This window comes from Aythya ferina (genome assembly GCF_964211825.1).
Source record: "Aythya ferina genome assembly, chromosome: 16".
Lineage (NCBI taxonomy): Eukaryota > Metazoa > Chordata > Aves > Anseriformes > Anatidae > Aythya > Aythya ferina.
In genome coordinates this window covers 15,580,784-15,595,542 of record NC_140315.1, presented here as the reverse complement: position 1 = coordinate 15,595,542, position 14,759 = coordinate 15,580,784, and the positions used below count along the sequence as shown (strand labels likewise).

Sequence of the window (14,759 nt, the reverse complement as noted above, 5' to 3'; positions counted from 1 at the left end):
CCTGGCCTGCGGCTGAGGGGGGCGCTGTGAGGGAGAGGAGGAGAGAGGGAGGAAGGCGGGGGAGGGACGGGGCTGCCGGCAGCCGAGCCACAGCGGCCTCTGTGCCTTACACCACTGAATAAGGGCCCGAGGGACCGTTAGCCATTACCCCGCTGAGCAGAGGCACCCCCATCCCAATACAGTCCAAAAACCGCACAGAAGACACGCATCACTTCTTAAAACTTTATTGATTTACCACTTCATTAAAGCATGGAATATTATAACAGTACTATACAGCATATTTTCATGTAGAAAACTTTACATAGTTTTTTCATATCTTATAATTTCCCTATTCTCTCAAAAATGTATACATCCGTCAGGCAAAGTACTGCTCTTTAAATTATTGGTAGTAAATGCACTTAATACGGAGGTCCTCGAAAACATAGGCATTTTAAATAGGTGAAAACATACATTTTACACAGAAATAACAGTAAAGGTGCTGAATAAACAATTTACATACTAAAGGGAGCCGCACTTTTGACAGGAAAAGCTCAGTTTTAAAAGGTTTTGTATTTAATCCTTCAATAGTAAGACAGCTAAAAGTTGGGGGCTGGTTGCTTGCATTAGTGAAAGCTGTTCTGGACTGTTCTGGTTACAGCTCAGAAAGAGACATGAAACATGGATAATAAACCTCTTAAAACAACTTCCTTGTAAGATGGTAGAATCAACATGGAAGGGAGGTTTTAGGATTCTCATTACCATCCCTCCCCTCCTTATCTGTTTCCTACAAGGTTCAAAAATAAGTAGCAATAAATATCATGCAGTCTCCATATTAATACCGTTACAGGTAAAATCACCTTATAGTTTAATTTGTTGCATAACACTACTTCAGACATCTAACCTTATTTTTATTACTCCATGTATTGCACAGATGTTGATCTCTCCCAGGCCGTGCTGACACAGAACCCTGCTCTCGTTCATAGTTCCACCGCAGCCTGGAAAACTACTACAGGCAGATAAAGTCTTTAACGTCAGCAGAGTCAGGACAAGATCAGAACCAGCAGTGATTACTGCAGGAGTTTTGGCTCAGCATTTTTAGCTTCACAGAGATGTCTGTGGGTTATGATCTTTCTGACTGTATAGAGGAAAATAAAAAGCTGATGCAAATACCATTGTTTTGGGTATTATACTTTGCAAACCACTCTTATTGCTTTAACAGCTACAGTCAACTCAGAAAACTGAGACAGGATTAAGGCTGTGTCTATCCCCCTGCATTCCAGTCCCCCCTTCTCCTTCATGCACTGCAGTAAGTCTAGAATGTTTCTAATGTCACGTGCCTAATTTCAGCAGTTTATAAATGGCATAAATACAATAAAAGCTCTAGTAAAAGTAAGAGTCTCTCAGAACTAAGGCTGAAGGAAAGGAATGATTAAAGGCCCTAACTCTATATGTAGAGATAGTACAAATGTTGCATGTTAAAGAAAGCCCATGATGCAGTTATAACTTCAGATTTGAAAATTATGAGACCTGTTTCAAGACAGGAGTTGTAAGGCTTTCAGAACCATAAAATAAAGAAAAATTACACAACTCTTTACAGTTTTTGTTTTGATAGGAGATAAGGGTATACATTCAATGAGGCAGTGACATTCAAAAAATCTGAAAAATATATATATTAAGGACTATCTAGGGCAGAAAGAAAAAAGAATGGCCTGTTCTTACATATTTAAATATAATTAAAATAAATACTTTTTTTTTTTTTTTAACTGTAATTAAGTGACATTACCAGGGAACAAGCAACTATACTAAATGCAACACAAAAGGACATCTGAAATGCAGCAAGTTAAATATTAGCATTGCTTATTTTTCAGTCTTTTCCTATGGTAAAATGCAGCCCTGTATTTCCTCCTACAAAACATTAGTGTATAGATTTATCTACAGGATGTTTAAAAGTTAGAGAGCTGCAATCATGGTTTACTTTTCTTTGGTTAAAAATAAAATCACGAAAGCCTTACTGGTATTATTGCCTGCAAAACAATTGACAAACAGTGCTTACACAGAACAAGCCAATTTACTGAAAAACGCTGTAAAAATCCTTTGGCAATAGCTCAAAAGAAAAAAAATGTTATATTCCAATGCTACATCAACTATGGCTGCCCTACCAGGAAACTCAACTTATAATGCAAAATAATAGTTTCAACACAATACCATTATTTCATCGTTGTCGTTAAATACTCTTATATTTGAGGTTTGCTGATATGAGTAGCACAGTGATTAGTATAACACTTTTGTTTACGTGTACTTTAGGAAGTGGAACTTCTCCATACTTATCCATTTCAGAAAGTCCAAACCTTGAAATTAAAATTAGTTCAAAGGACAAAATTCAGTCCTGCAGTACTGCACTTCCAAATCGTTGTTACATCACAGAAACCTTATGCATTTTGAGGAAAGGAACATCTCCAGGGTAAGCAAAGCTGTAGTGTTAAGTCACATTTGGTTCATTTATACTTGAAAAGCAGAGAAATGTGTTGGTTACTGTTATACTACATGAATGATCTTAAGTTTAATTTTGCTAGAGCTGTCATGGGAATTCAATTTTCACATCACAATAGGAACTAACAGCTGAAAACAAAAGTGATTTGCAGAAAGACAAATCAGAAGTTGCAAATCTGCAGTAAAAAGACAGAACTGGATAGGTAGTAACGATAAGACTTATTGCTAAACAGACATAATTGCTACTAAATACATTATGGTCAAGGGTAAATACGTTTTTTTGAACCCTGCTTTGAACCCTGTTTTTAATATTACTGTAGATGCTTTCTGTCCATGATTTGGCAATGTATGAAAGTCAATGGAAGGTTTAGAAGTTTTTTCTTAATATCTTTTACTCAGAACTAACAAGCTAAATGGGGTAGATACTACTGCGTACTCCTGATGTAAAACCTTCCATAACAATAAAAATGAATCTTGGTAGGTGAAGTACTGAGAATAAAAAAATAGTTTTAAAGTGACTTACTAAACAACAGGAAAACCGCTTCCTCAAATATCCTACGGGCTGTTCACTTCAAAAAATATGACACACTGCTTGGTCTAGCCATGTGCACACAAAGAAAAACCCAGAATGATCTTGGGTGGTCATTAGCCACTGCAGTATAGTTTATTATGAACACGTGCTAACATCACAAGGCTATACAACTATATTCATTATTTCCAAGGGGCATAATTTCCATCAAAGAATCCAGATGATTTATAAGATTTAGTTGGGCTGCAAGACTGAGCAATCGATAAAAGACCAGAAGAGACAGACTTGATCGTAAGGATGACGAGCATCGAAACAGACTTTACATCCACTGTATTAACTTTGTAAGCAACGATTTAAATAAAAACTGCTGATAGTCTCATAGGATGGACAGGGTTTATTTTCCCCACCCACCCCCCCAAGCCCTCCCCAAATGCCATTGCGGTAAGGGTAACTTGCTGCTCTGTTGATAGGCCAGGGTTCCGTTTTTTCCCCGCTCACTTCAATCCATCTCTGGAACACAGCTTTATGTACAAGCAGAAGTAACCAACTCTACTTAGAGCTACCACAAAGGTAAGTTCGTCCCAATTGTCCGTATTTGCTCCTCTGTTATGCAGATTTTGAACACAACACCTACACGCAGGAAGAACTTCCGTAGCACAGCTCGAAGCTCAGGAATCAGGTCAAATTGCATGATTTCACACAAGTATGGATAATAGGTTGAAGCATGTGCCCTGAACTATCAGAGAACATATGAAAAGAGAAAGTTATTCTCTATTCCTGTAGGAAAGTGCAGAGATTTTCTCATAACACCGTAGCAATATGGACATCACTGAATTGCTGCTAAATGGTGAAAAATCAAATCACCACTACCACCAGTTTCTTCAAATATTGATAAATTGCAATAAAACATTCAAGACTATACAGGAGTGAACTGGAATTACAAAATTAACAATACAGGGAAGAAATGGAAAAAAAAAAAAAAAAACACACTGAGAACAAAGAGCACACTTTTAAACTTTCCAAAACAGTTGGAAAAAATAACTTTTGGATTACTTCTGGAGAAAAATACAAAACACCCACAGATTTAAGCATAAGTTTTTCTGCATGTGATAGCCCAGGAAATAGTTGCATTCACCTTTTCTTCAAAAAGGCTGAGATACAAAGACTGTTTTGCACCACTACTGTCAAGAAACTAGATTTTCAGTTTTACAATGATGAAGTTTACTTCTGTGATTCTATGCAGCTATAATACAGCCTAAGCACATCCTTTACTGCACACTCATAGTGCTTTTGTGTGAAAGTTCTGCAGTAACTGTATCAAGGTTTCTATACAACTCAATTTCATGGATGAAGTCCAATTCTCACTATGTGGAATGCTTGCTAAAAGATGGAATTGTAATGATTACTGTATTTCAAAGAGAGTGCACACTACATGCATCAGCAAAACAGCCATCTTGTGATATGTACAACAATACCGACTGACTTCTATGAAAGCAAAGATGAAAACACCTGAACGCAAACAAAGATGGCATCCAGCCTGTTCTTACCTTTTCGTCACTGATTTTTAGTGTTTTTGTTAAAAGCAACAGCAGGAGATTGGTCCAAGCTTCTCTGTGGCTTTCTGAGTTCACGGTAATAAAATATGCCAGGGCTTCAGTGCATACACTAAAGAGATGTCACAGTTCAAACAGGCCATAAAAAAAAACTACACAAGAAGCATTTCTAACATGCACTGTTTGTCCTCTCATGGTGTATTTTGTTTTCACGTAAGATGAAACATATGTTCTGTTTAGATTATTTTATCACATTATACCTCTGAATCTTGATTTGTGCTCTGATGTGAAAAGTATTCCTTCACTACCTTTTTTTTTTTTTTTTTTTAAAGAGAAGTCAGTCAAGCAGGAAGGTGTTTCATTTATTTCAAATTGTTTCCTTTTTCCTACATTTGCTTTTAATAATGAGCAGCCCTTTATATGTTTATGTATCTTCGTATGCTTTGCATGCTCTGCTCAGCAATTTAAAAATGGAACATCCTTGTATCCAAGGATACACCATGCATATTTCACTGAAAACAAAACACACCTGAACCAACTTGATATTCTTACCTAAGCAGTCGTCTTTGTATAGCATCCCAGGAATCTCGGTGGTTTTCATCCACATACATTCGGAAGAGTATTCTCAAGCAACAAGCCAAGCTGCTCGTCTCTTGTTTTAAGAGATTGGGTTTTGATTTACCCTTGAACCCTAGAAATCACACACAGGAAGAGGAGAACATTCACAGTTGTAGTTATCAATCAAAACGTAAAGTTTATCAAGTACATCTCCATTAATGAACAGCAGCAGGCATCTTTTTTTTTTTCCAGACAGTATTTCTTCCTCCTTGATTTTGACTGACACCTAACATATTTTTATAAATATATTTAAATGCAGCAGTAACAACTGTACAGTGCTGCTGCAATCAAAAAATAAGTAATTTAGAAGACAGAATTAACCTGAAGTCATCAGAAAAAAGACAAGGAATAAAAGCATGTAGTATCAGATAAAACGTAGAGAATATTGCAGTAGCATACTTTATGCACCTTGATAGTTAAAAGCCCTAAGAGAGCTCAGTATATTTTTTTAACCAAACTAAACAAAAGCCTCACCTGCTCTCCACAACACAGTTCGTTGTTCATAATTTGAATTAAAGGATTTTGAAAATGAATGAGACTCTTGCAAACAATCTAGTAACTTGAAGAGGTGATGTGAAGACATGTATTTATACATTCCTTGGTCCTCTGTGTCAATGTGGATATCTGCATCCAATGCATCTCGCTAAACCAAAGAGATCAAGACAGAAAGAACAAGAAAGAACACTGTCAGTAATATGTGAAGCATCAAAGTGTCTTAAGACTCTTAGTCTCTTGTATAAAAGGAGTATACCATACACCGCTAACTTGAAATTCCATTTTTAGGTACAAGTGAAGTATTAGTACAATACGCTACAGCAAAATGTCCTGTTAAAGCTGTGGGCTTTTTTGTTGGAATATTTCAAACAGAAGTTACAGTACATGTATATCTAGGTTATTGTTAGTTTTTCTTACCAATCTGATTGTCAGACTGCCAGGGAACACTGGAGATGGTCAAAAATCACTGTGTAAGAGTAATGACATATATTCAAGGCAGTACGTAGAGCTAGAAATACAAAGACTACATGCTGTATTTTGTAAACACTTTGAAGCATTCAGTAATGTACTTCACTGCTCAACAGGTTATTTACGTATCTGATGGTACCTGAGCTGCAGCCATGTGCTCAGCATCTTCCTTCTTACTCGTTGCTGGATAGAACACTATATTATCAATTGTCTGTATCAATTCCAGCTGTACCACACACTTTATAAGGAGGCCAGCAAACAGTTTTTGGTCTAACGAAACAAAAAAAAACACAGAAGTCTCAGAAGCAACTTATGACAGCCTACATACAACAGATTAGTGAAACATATTACCATTATCATTTTCATATTTAATGATGCTGTGAATTACCTTATAAAAATACAATTTGCCTAAAAGGAATAAATGCAAGTTTTAAAGAAAGTTTTTCAAGTTCACTATCAAGTACCCTAAAGCTTTCTCTAAAAGACTACAGAAAGAGACTTAGAGTGGCTATAAAAGTTCATGTAGTCAACTTGCATGTTTTCCTTACTTGTATAAGGACCACCTTTCCAGCTTTCATCCATTGGATTTGAAAATTGACTATGTCCTCTTTCTGAAGCATTTTTATCCACACTGCTTAAAGATTGGCGATCTAGGTCCAAATCCTAGAATAAAATTTAGAGCAACTTTTACAACCCAAAATGCTAACTACCAACCAGCTGTGCAAATCTTAGATTCAAAATATTCCCCGCATTAACTCTTTTTATCTTATTTGTCATTACTGTCAAATACAAGTTAATGTCAATTCCAGTATTTGTTGTCAACAAATACAATGCAATATTTCAAAAGCTAACTTAACATACAACCTTTCAAGCTTCTTTTATTGCACTGGATTAACTCTTACCAGATGTTTTTCGGCAGAATCTTCCTCCATTCCTACAGGCCTCCAAGTAAGCAAGCTTCATAACAGAGGGAGGGGAAAAAATAAAGTAAATATTGTTGCTCTGAAATCAGGTATTAGTATAACAACTACACTCTATGAACTTACATATGAGGAATGGTAGTTTTGAAGATTTCTAGCATACAATTGCATGTCTGGCCCCAGACTTCCGGGCTGAATTTCTGTCCATTTAGTATCACCAGGTTTTCTAGGCAGTTTGTACCTGATCGAGCCAACTGCTCATTATCTGTGAAAGACACGTTCCATATTTATCAACTTTTACAATATCAGTGTAAAATTAAGCACTCTACTATTGCTCCATCAACATTTTTTTTCCCAATGTTGTGAAAGGCATGTACTTCAGCTCAAACTACTACATAAATCTACTACGTAACTACTACATGAACTACATGACAGTAAATTCAAGCTCAGGACTCTACAAAACATAAAAATAGTGTTTGAAAATAGACTTGATGAGACTGAAATCCAAACAGAAAAGACAAAGGACAAGAAAGAAGCAGAAAGGGAGTGTACACTGGGATGAAGGAAGGAAAGCATGAATTTGAAAGTTATGATTTCCTCCAAGCTAGTCCCCCCATTCCATACTAGAAATATGCAAGATTTCAGGTGTAAGAGTCTGGTCCCAAATGAAAAAAATATTTAGAAAGACATATCTACAAACACTAGATGGTTGAAATGGAGAGAAAGAGGGGAAAAGCAGATAAAAAATCAGAATGCATACACACACACACATATATATGTAAATGAGATATTTATTCCACACAGCCAAATGAAGAAAAGCTGTTGGCAAAAGATTAAAGAGCTGTACTAAAATCTTTTGCTTGGTCCCAGTAGCACCATAAACACATTAATAGAAAAGCTGCCTACCTGATTAGATAGAACAACCCTGGAATATTTAAGATACTGTACACATCTATTAAATCACACATTGCCCTAAAGGTAGTTTTTATTCTTCCAAAATTCAGCTTACTTCCCCCTTCTTAAGTAATAAGCATTTCAAAAATGTATTAATCAAAATTAAATAAGCTACCTTGTTTTACACACCAGTGTAACTGTGCAAGTATGTCAGGAAGAAGGATCTCATTTAAAGCTTCGTAGAATTGCGTAAAGACATCACAAATTGCATAAAGTGCGTGGTTGCATGTAGTGGTCATCCATTCAGATTTCTGTGACAAAAAATTAGAAGCCTTTACTTGTATGTAGGTTCTGCTGTCATGATAGCACTTGGCTTATGACTGGCTATTCAAAAAAGGAGGTAGTCTATGAGAAGAACTCAATTTAGATAAAACTGGAAGAGCCCCCAACACCTACTACTGATGGTATCTTTTCAGAAGCATTTACTTGGCCATACGGTAACTATTCAGATGACTATGCAGTTTCACAGAGCGTGAATATTCTCCTTGAACATATTCAGTCAGGCAGAACAGACAGGTCACTGGATACTAGGAGAAGTTTTCCACATGGAAGCTATCTGCATTTGTCATGTTATAGATATCACTACAAATGGAGTTTGGGGCAGCGTGGGCTGGAAATATACTGACATGGCAAATGATACAAGCTGCAGCCTGGATCATTTGAGTTCTTAAGAAAAAAATACTCCAGAGTTTGCTTACTTATTTGCTTGTTTTACCTCTGTTTGTTGTTCAGGAAGTTTCATATTATCAAAAATCCGAAAAACAATTCTGAACAGATCTTGCCACCAGTGCTTTTCAAATGTATGCCCATAACTCTTCATTATTTCAAACATCACTGTTAAGCCTCTATAAACAAACAAGGATGATATTAAAATGTGTATCTGTGATCCCTTCACTAAATGAATACAAACCAAAAACCAGAAAAGCCTTATTACCTTGTTCGAACATCTAATTTGCAACGATTGATGATACAAGAAAGTTCAAATAAAATAGGGAACCATCCTCTGACCCATACTCTGTCCCCAGGAGCAACATTCATGTCATCACTTGTGTATTCTCTTAATACCTTAGAGATGAGCAGGAAAAAAATATTAAATAAAATCTCAAAAGTCTTCTCGAAAGTCTTTAATTATAACAGGTTTAGATACCATTCATGGCACACAGACAGAATTGAAAGTTTAGCTTAGTTTTTAGCTTAGTTTCTACTCTAACACTCAACTCCCATCAAATATAAGTCTGAGACATATCTATTTGTGAAGATAGCTGGAAAAAAAAAAGAAAACAAATATTTCAAGCCAATCAGTTTTACTTAAATTCTGCTAGAGGCTTGAAAAACTGCAGAGATTTGTACATCAGGAAACAAGTTTAACAATGATAGGAAAAAAATAATACAAATAAGGCAAATTTATACAGAAGAGGACAGTGAACAAAAACACAGGGATTAAAAATATACCTGTGGTCTTTCTGAAACGTATTTTGCACAATATCGGATAAGTCTAATTGCTTCCATGCTCGTGTCCGGGAACGCAACATTACAGGCAAACTCAGAAAGACATTTTACTGCATCTTGGAATGAATCAATTGCTGCTGGAAAGTGCTGTTGAAAAATATTTGCTGTCAAGAACAAACAAAAAGCTTATTAAAACTTACTGGTATTGAAATACAGATATGAACTGGTATTGATTTACTGAAGCCAGGCATGGCATACCAGTACTAAACATACAAACATGGAAGGAATAGATCTTCTGGATTAGGTAGTTTCATGTCTTCCCTTGTGCTCTTCCGCATCCTGTCCTTCCAGCCCCAGCATCACATGTTCTCAGGCTGGGCAATTTCTAATTTATATTCTAAAATTCTTTCATATTTTCTCATCTGGTTCCATTCCCATTCACAGCATATACCACCCAACAATATCTTAAAATATCTTAAAAAATAATAGGAGTAAAAAAAAAAAAAAAAAAAAAAAAAAGAGTAAGGCTTGATGTTAGCTTCCCTGCTGTATATGAAGTTACATAAATTTATCTAAGCCACCCAAGCCTGAAGTTATTCAGATTCTGTATCAATAAAGGAAAAAGCATTTGATTTCATGCTTAATGGACAGACTTTAGAAAACAAATCCAATGCATGCAAGCTTTTGAACAGCCTACAATTCCCAAGATCTACGTATTTCAATTCGGACTCAATCTTTGTAGGTACCTTCCAACTGAACTATTCTAATTCTAGTTCAAGTTGACAAAAGAAATTTTGCTACTTGTTGCATTTATTAATGCCGTCTATCACTATTCTCCTCCCATGCTTATTAAATATTCCAATATTTAATGGGAGTAGGGCAGTTTCAGGACACTTAAAGCTCCCATCAATACACTGAAATTCCACTTCAAGAATATTCAAGTCAGTTGTCTTTCTTTGAAAGTGGCAGCAGTATATTGTTCAAATATAGTTTTAGAGCAGGTAGCCTGAAATAAACTCTACAAGTAATCACCTATCAGTGTTACAAGAATCGTGATCCCCACCATATAAAACTGGAACAGCATGGAAGTTCGTGCGATCTGTTAACACAGTTTTCCTAATCAAAATTAATTTATTGCAACAGAGACGGGCAACCTAGGAACTTACTGAATTTATTCCTGATTTAAAGAGTTTTGTAGCAAGGAATTATTTTTTTCATATCCACAAGAAAAAAATCCTATCCCATTCCTATCTATTTTTTCCTGTCCATAAAAATCAGTAGACTTAACAGACCTAGCTGCAGAGTTTTAAGAGTTTACTTACAAGACATTGAATTTATTTACTAGGGAATACAAAGCTCATATGCAGATGGGCCTTTTAAACCAGAGTCACAGCAGCTAAGCTAATTGGTGTAGTTGCATCTGTTAGTTGCATCTGTTACTACTTACTAACTATATGTGCTGTAGTTTGAAAGGCCAGCTCCACAATATTCCCATCATGGTCTGATGCTGCTTGGTGAAAGACTGCAAAGATATTTTTCCAGCCCGAGCGAATATTGCCAGCTTGAGAGTTCACCATCTGAGCAATACAGCGTATTACCATGTCCCGAATAGTTGGAGATCTTAAAAAGATGGAAACCAACACTATGTCAACTACCATTTCCACATACAAGACAATTCAACCCACACAAAGTAGAAATAAAGCAGGTTAACAAATACCACTCCCTCACACCTGTTTTTCTTCATAATATGCTCAAAAGGCCTTAAGAAGTCTTTCTGGAAACGGAAGTTGGCTAACTCTCCCTTCTCAAGAAACTTCATGGACAGCTGCCTTAATGAGTCTACTGCAAAGATGGCAACATCTTCATTAGGGTTACATCCAACCTAGAAGAAATACAAATTTTCAAGCACTTATATAAGTAATACATTAGCCAGTAATTTTTCTATCATTTAAGTTTCATGGTCAGTCCGTGAAAATTTCAAGCATGTTCTAGTTTTTAGATATTTAGAAAATAGGGAGCTGTCTCAGTCATTGGAGACATCTAAGCAGCTCCTTGGATTTTGTATACAACAGTAGCATAAGAAAAAAACAGCTAGACATTCGAAAAACAAACCACAGAAAATCAGTTAGAAAAACACATGGTCCAACTTCCTAAGGAAAATAACTTTGTTGTTTCAGGATTATCCGTACATACTTTAGACAAAAACTAACTTGGAATTTGATCAGGAGGATAAGAAAGGCATATATGAAGAAGTATAAGCATAAAATCGTATAATAAAGTGATTAAACATCATTCTCAAATATTTTCATGCCTGTTTATACCCTTTAAATGTTGACGTCTTTTTCACTTTTTGTGCTAGAATCTGGTTGTCTAATTAAACATTGTTAGCATTACTCCAAATCAACTGCTAAGAAGTTTGCGCCTTCAATGTATTTTTTTATTTTTACATCACAACCTATACCACTCAAGAACATTAGAAGAAAAAGCTGATTAAACAAGTCCTGCCACGTTCATACATGTTCTTTAACCTGACTTTTAAAAATACCTTGTTGAAGTGATCTCCAATCACTTGCCAAATCCTTGACCACTGCAACCTAATGCGATTCATGTTGTAATAGGATATCTCCACTATCTTCTGCAGACTGAACATGCGTGGATGGTGTGGGGAAGCCAGCTCATCCATAGAAACAGCACACAGCCATCTGACAAAGTCAACTGAACATTAAAACACTACTGTAAATTCAGGATGTTACACTATAAAAATTCCTGTAACCCACCACACAGTCAGCATACATACCTATCGCATTTCCATCCAGTCTAGTCGATCCTGTAAATATCCTGTGGAAGAAATAAATGCGTTGCAGATTTAGCTGCACATCCACAAGTCAGTCACATCTCAGTGCTGTAGACAATTGTCAGCATATGTCCTGGAGGTACGTCACAACCCTCAACACCATAACCTCTGCAACTGTTTTAATCTTTGGTAGCAGCTCATGTACCTTTCCTAAGTCTAAGCAGACCCTTCCCTGCTGCAAGTCAGTCTGCTATACTTCTTCCAGGAAGAAGCATTCCACAGCAGGAAACAGGTACTGAACAAAAATATGAGCCTGTACAAGTAGCACTGGAACTCTCATTTGGTTGATAACATGTTAAATAGCATTGAGGGAGTGAAGAGACATTAAGAGAACTTTGCTGCAAGACTCTGCTGGATGCCAGCCACCTGCTTGCTCTTTACATGGTTTGAGAGTACTCTGTGTTGTGGCTGTCAAAACAGCCACAGAACTATGGATCATTAAGTCCCTTCCTCCCCTTTAGCTCTTCACAGTCGAGAGAAGTTAAAATCACTGACTGTGATCCACATAAATCACCGGTAAGTGTAGAATACTCCCAAATCTGTGATGTAGTATATACACATCATGCTATAATAAATACTACAATCTTGAATATGTAATTGATTCCGCTTCCAACATACAGTTTATGATAGAAGCATCTCTTTATCCAACATTTTAGAGACGGATGAACAAGATAATGATTTGGACAAGAATACATTTATTAATAAATGAAAAGCTGCAGAAGAGCAACTAAAGAAATGCTGAAACACTGAGGTTCGCAAGACCAAAGAAAACAGCATGATTTTATAGAATACGAACATATCTTCATTTCAGATACCAGTCCACTTCGGGCTAAATCTGGCAGAAGAAATCCACATACACAGGATGCATGCAACACAAATTACACAGACAGTATCAGCCTCTTTCTCACTCTAGAAATAGGCTTCAAGAACAGAAGTCTCTGACAGTCTGCAAATAATGTGAGGATGGTCAGTAACTTCCAGCCATGTTTTCCCTAGAACAAGATCAGATTTTAAGTACCTGTCTACTGCTACCACTACACTCTGTGAACTGGTCTCTCCCACTGACTCTTGAATGCTTGCCATATGCCGTTTATCAGCTCCACTTCCAACAAGGTTACCTGCAATAACAGCCAAAAGAAATCAGTACTTAGCATTATGAAATCATGACCTTATAGTAACCTTAACTTTATACAAGTAAACAAAGATAAGCAACTACTGCATCCAATTACCTTGCAAATTTATACGGAGAACATGGTGCCTTTGCCTGATCTGTGTCAGATTATGACAAAATTAAAAAGCACTAAGAGGCACTTTTTTTTATGAGGGCATTGTGTCTTGGCCATCATGTTAATTAAGATGCAATGCTGTTAATAAGATTGGAACTGAGAAAACAGCAAGCCCAAAACACAGAGATAAGGAATTTCTTTGGAGAAAACAATTATCAGTCACTGTAATGTTCCTAAAGATAAACAATTTGTTTTTATTTTTAAATAGAGCATAAAAAGGAAGAACAGGTAACACTGGCACGAAAACAATTACTTCATTTTTATGGCAAAACAGCTTTGACAACATCACATTCTAACAACTAAATCTTGAGTTTTGTTTAATAGCTTAACACAACCGAAGTCATTAAAATAGGAATGTATTTGGTAATCATTAAAACATCTTTAAGTATAAATTGTTTTTTGTTTGTTGAAGTTCCATTAATCCTAATATAGTTTCCACTAGAAGCAAGTAAAAACATTTTGGTATCTTATAACATTCAACTTTCTCAGCCATAATACTTCACTTATTTATGCATCTTCATGAAGTCTAAGATTAATCATCTTACCTAATCCCAGGCCCATAAACTCTTCCCCTCCAGATGCATAGCCTTTAATGCTTCCTTCCCTTTCACGCCCAGCGCCAGATAAATACCGAGTTTTCACTCCAGTTCCTATAAGTTGCGCTAGTTCCAGCTGGCTAATACATTTCAAGATCTGAAAACAAAGACATGTAAACGCTGTTTCTGAATATCATACATTAATTCCTAACGCTCTCCAGATCGTCTAACCTTTAAAACAACTTGGGCAACTATAATAGTTCTGATGTAAGTGAAACATTACTAATACAACTGGAAATAAAGTTGCATAGAATGATTCATTCACTACCACCAGCTGCCATGAATCATTCCCATATTAGAAGAACAAATAAACAGTAACAAGAAATCTAACTTGGATCTCTATCAGAAGAGACCATTTTATTACTTCTGCAGCATCAACTTTCAAACCTATGAACAACTTCACCATTCCAGAAATGAAAAGATTGCATCATTGCAGCTCCCGCTACGCCATGATGTTCAGTGCACATAGTGAAAATGCCACAGCTGTGCCTTGCTATAGGCACAGAAGGGGCCTTTTCTTCTTTCCTTACACCCGCACTGAAACATCCCTTTAACTGGCACAAGCATT

General features: G+C 36.4%; 1 protein-coding gene across 1 annotated transcript in view; it reads right to left on the bottom strand.

Annotated features, from left to right (window-relative positions):
- Positions 1-208: 208 nt before the first annotated feature.
- ARFGEF2 (ARF guanine nucleotide exchange factor 2) overlaps positions 209-14,759 on the bottom strand; it is a 34,564-nt gene continuing 20,013 nt past the window's right edge. Inside the window, exons 22-39 of the mRNA XM_084538472.1 lie at positions 14,141-14,288; positions 13,328-13,427; positions 12,253-12,293; positions 12,001-12,170; positions 11,186-11,337; positions 10,903-11,075; positions 9,459-9,619; positions 8,941-9,071; positions 8,722-8,851; positions 8,122-8,257; positions 7,179-7,317; positions 7,035-7,089; positions 6,681-6,795; positions 6,272-6,402; positions 5,644-5,812; positions 5,104-5,242; positions 4,546-4,663; positions 209-3,734 (exon numbers count right to left, since the gene is read on the bottom strand). Of these exons, the coding sequence (XP_084394598.1) occupies positions 3,558-3,734; positions 4,546-4,663; positions 5,104-5,242; positions 5,644-5,812; positions 6,272-6,402; positions 6,681-6,795; positions 7,035-7,089; positions 7,179-7,317; positions 8,122-8,257; positions 8,722-8,851; positions 8,941-9,071; positions 9,459-9,619; positions 10,903-11,075; positions 11,186-11,337; positions 12,001-12,170; positions 12,253-12,293; positions 13,328-13,427; positions 14,141-14,288 (2,385 nt within the window). The 3' untranslated portion in view covers positions 209-3,557. The remainder of the gene's footprint in view (positions 3,735-4,545; positions 4,664-5,103; positions 5,243-5,643; positions 5,813-6,271; positions 6,403-6,680; positions 6,796-7,034; positions 7,090-7,178; positions 7,318-8,121; positions 8,258-8,721; positions 8,852-8,940; positions 9,072-9,458; positions 9,620-10,902; positions 11,076-11,185; positions 11,338-12,000; positions 12,171-12,252; positions 12,294-13,327; positions 13,428-14,140; positions 14,289-14,759) is intronic.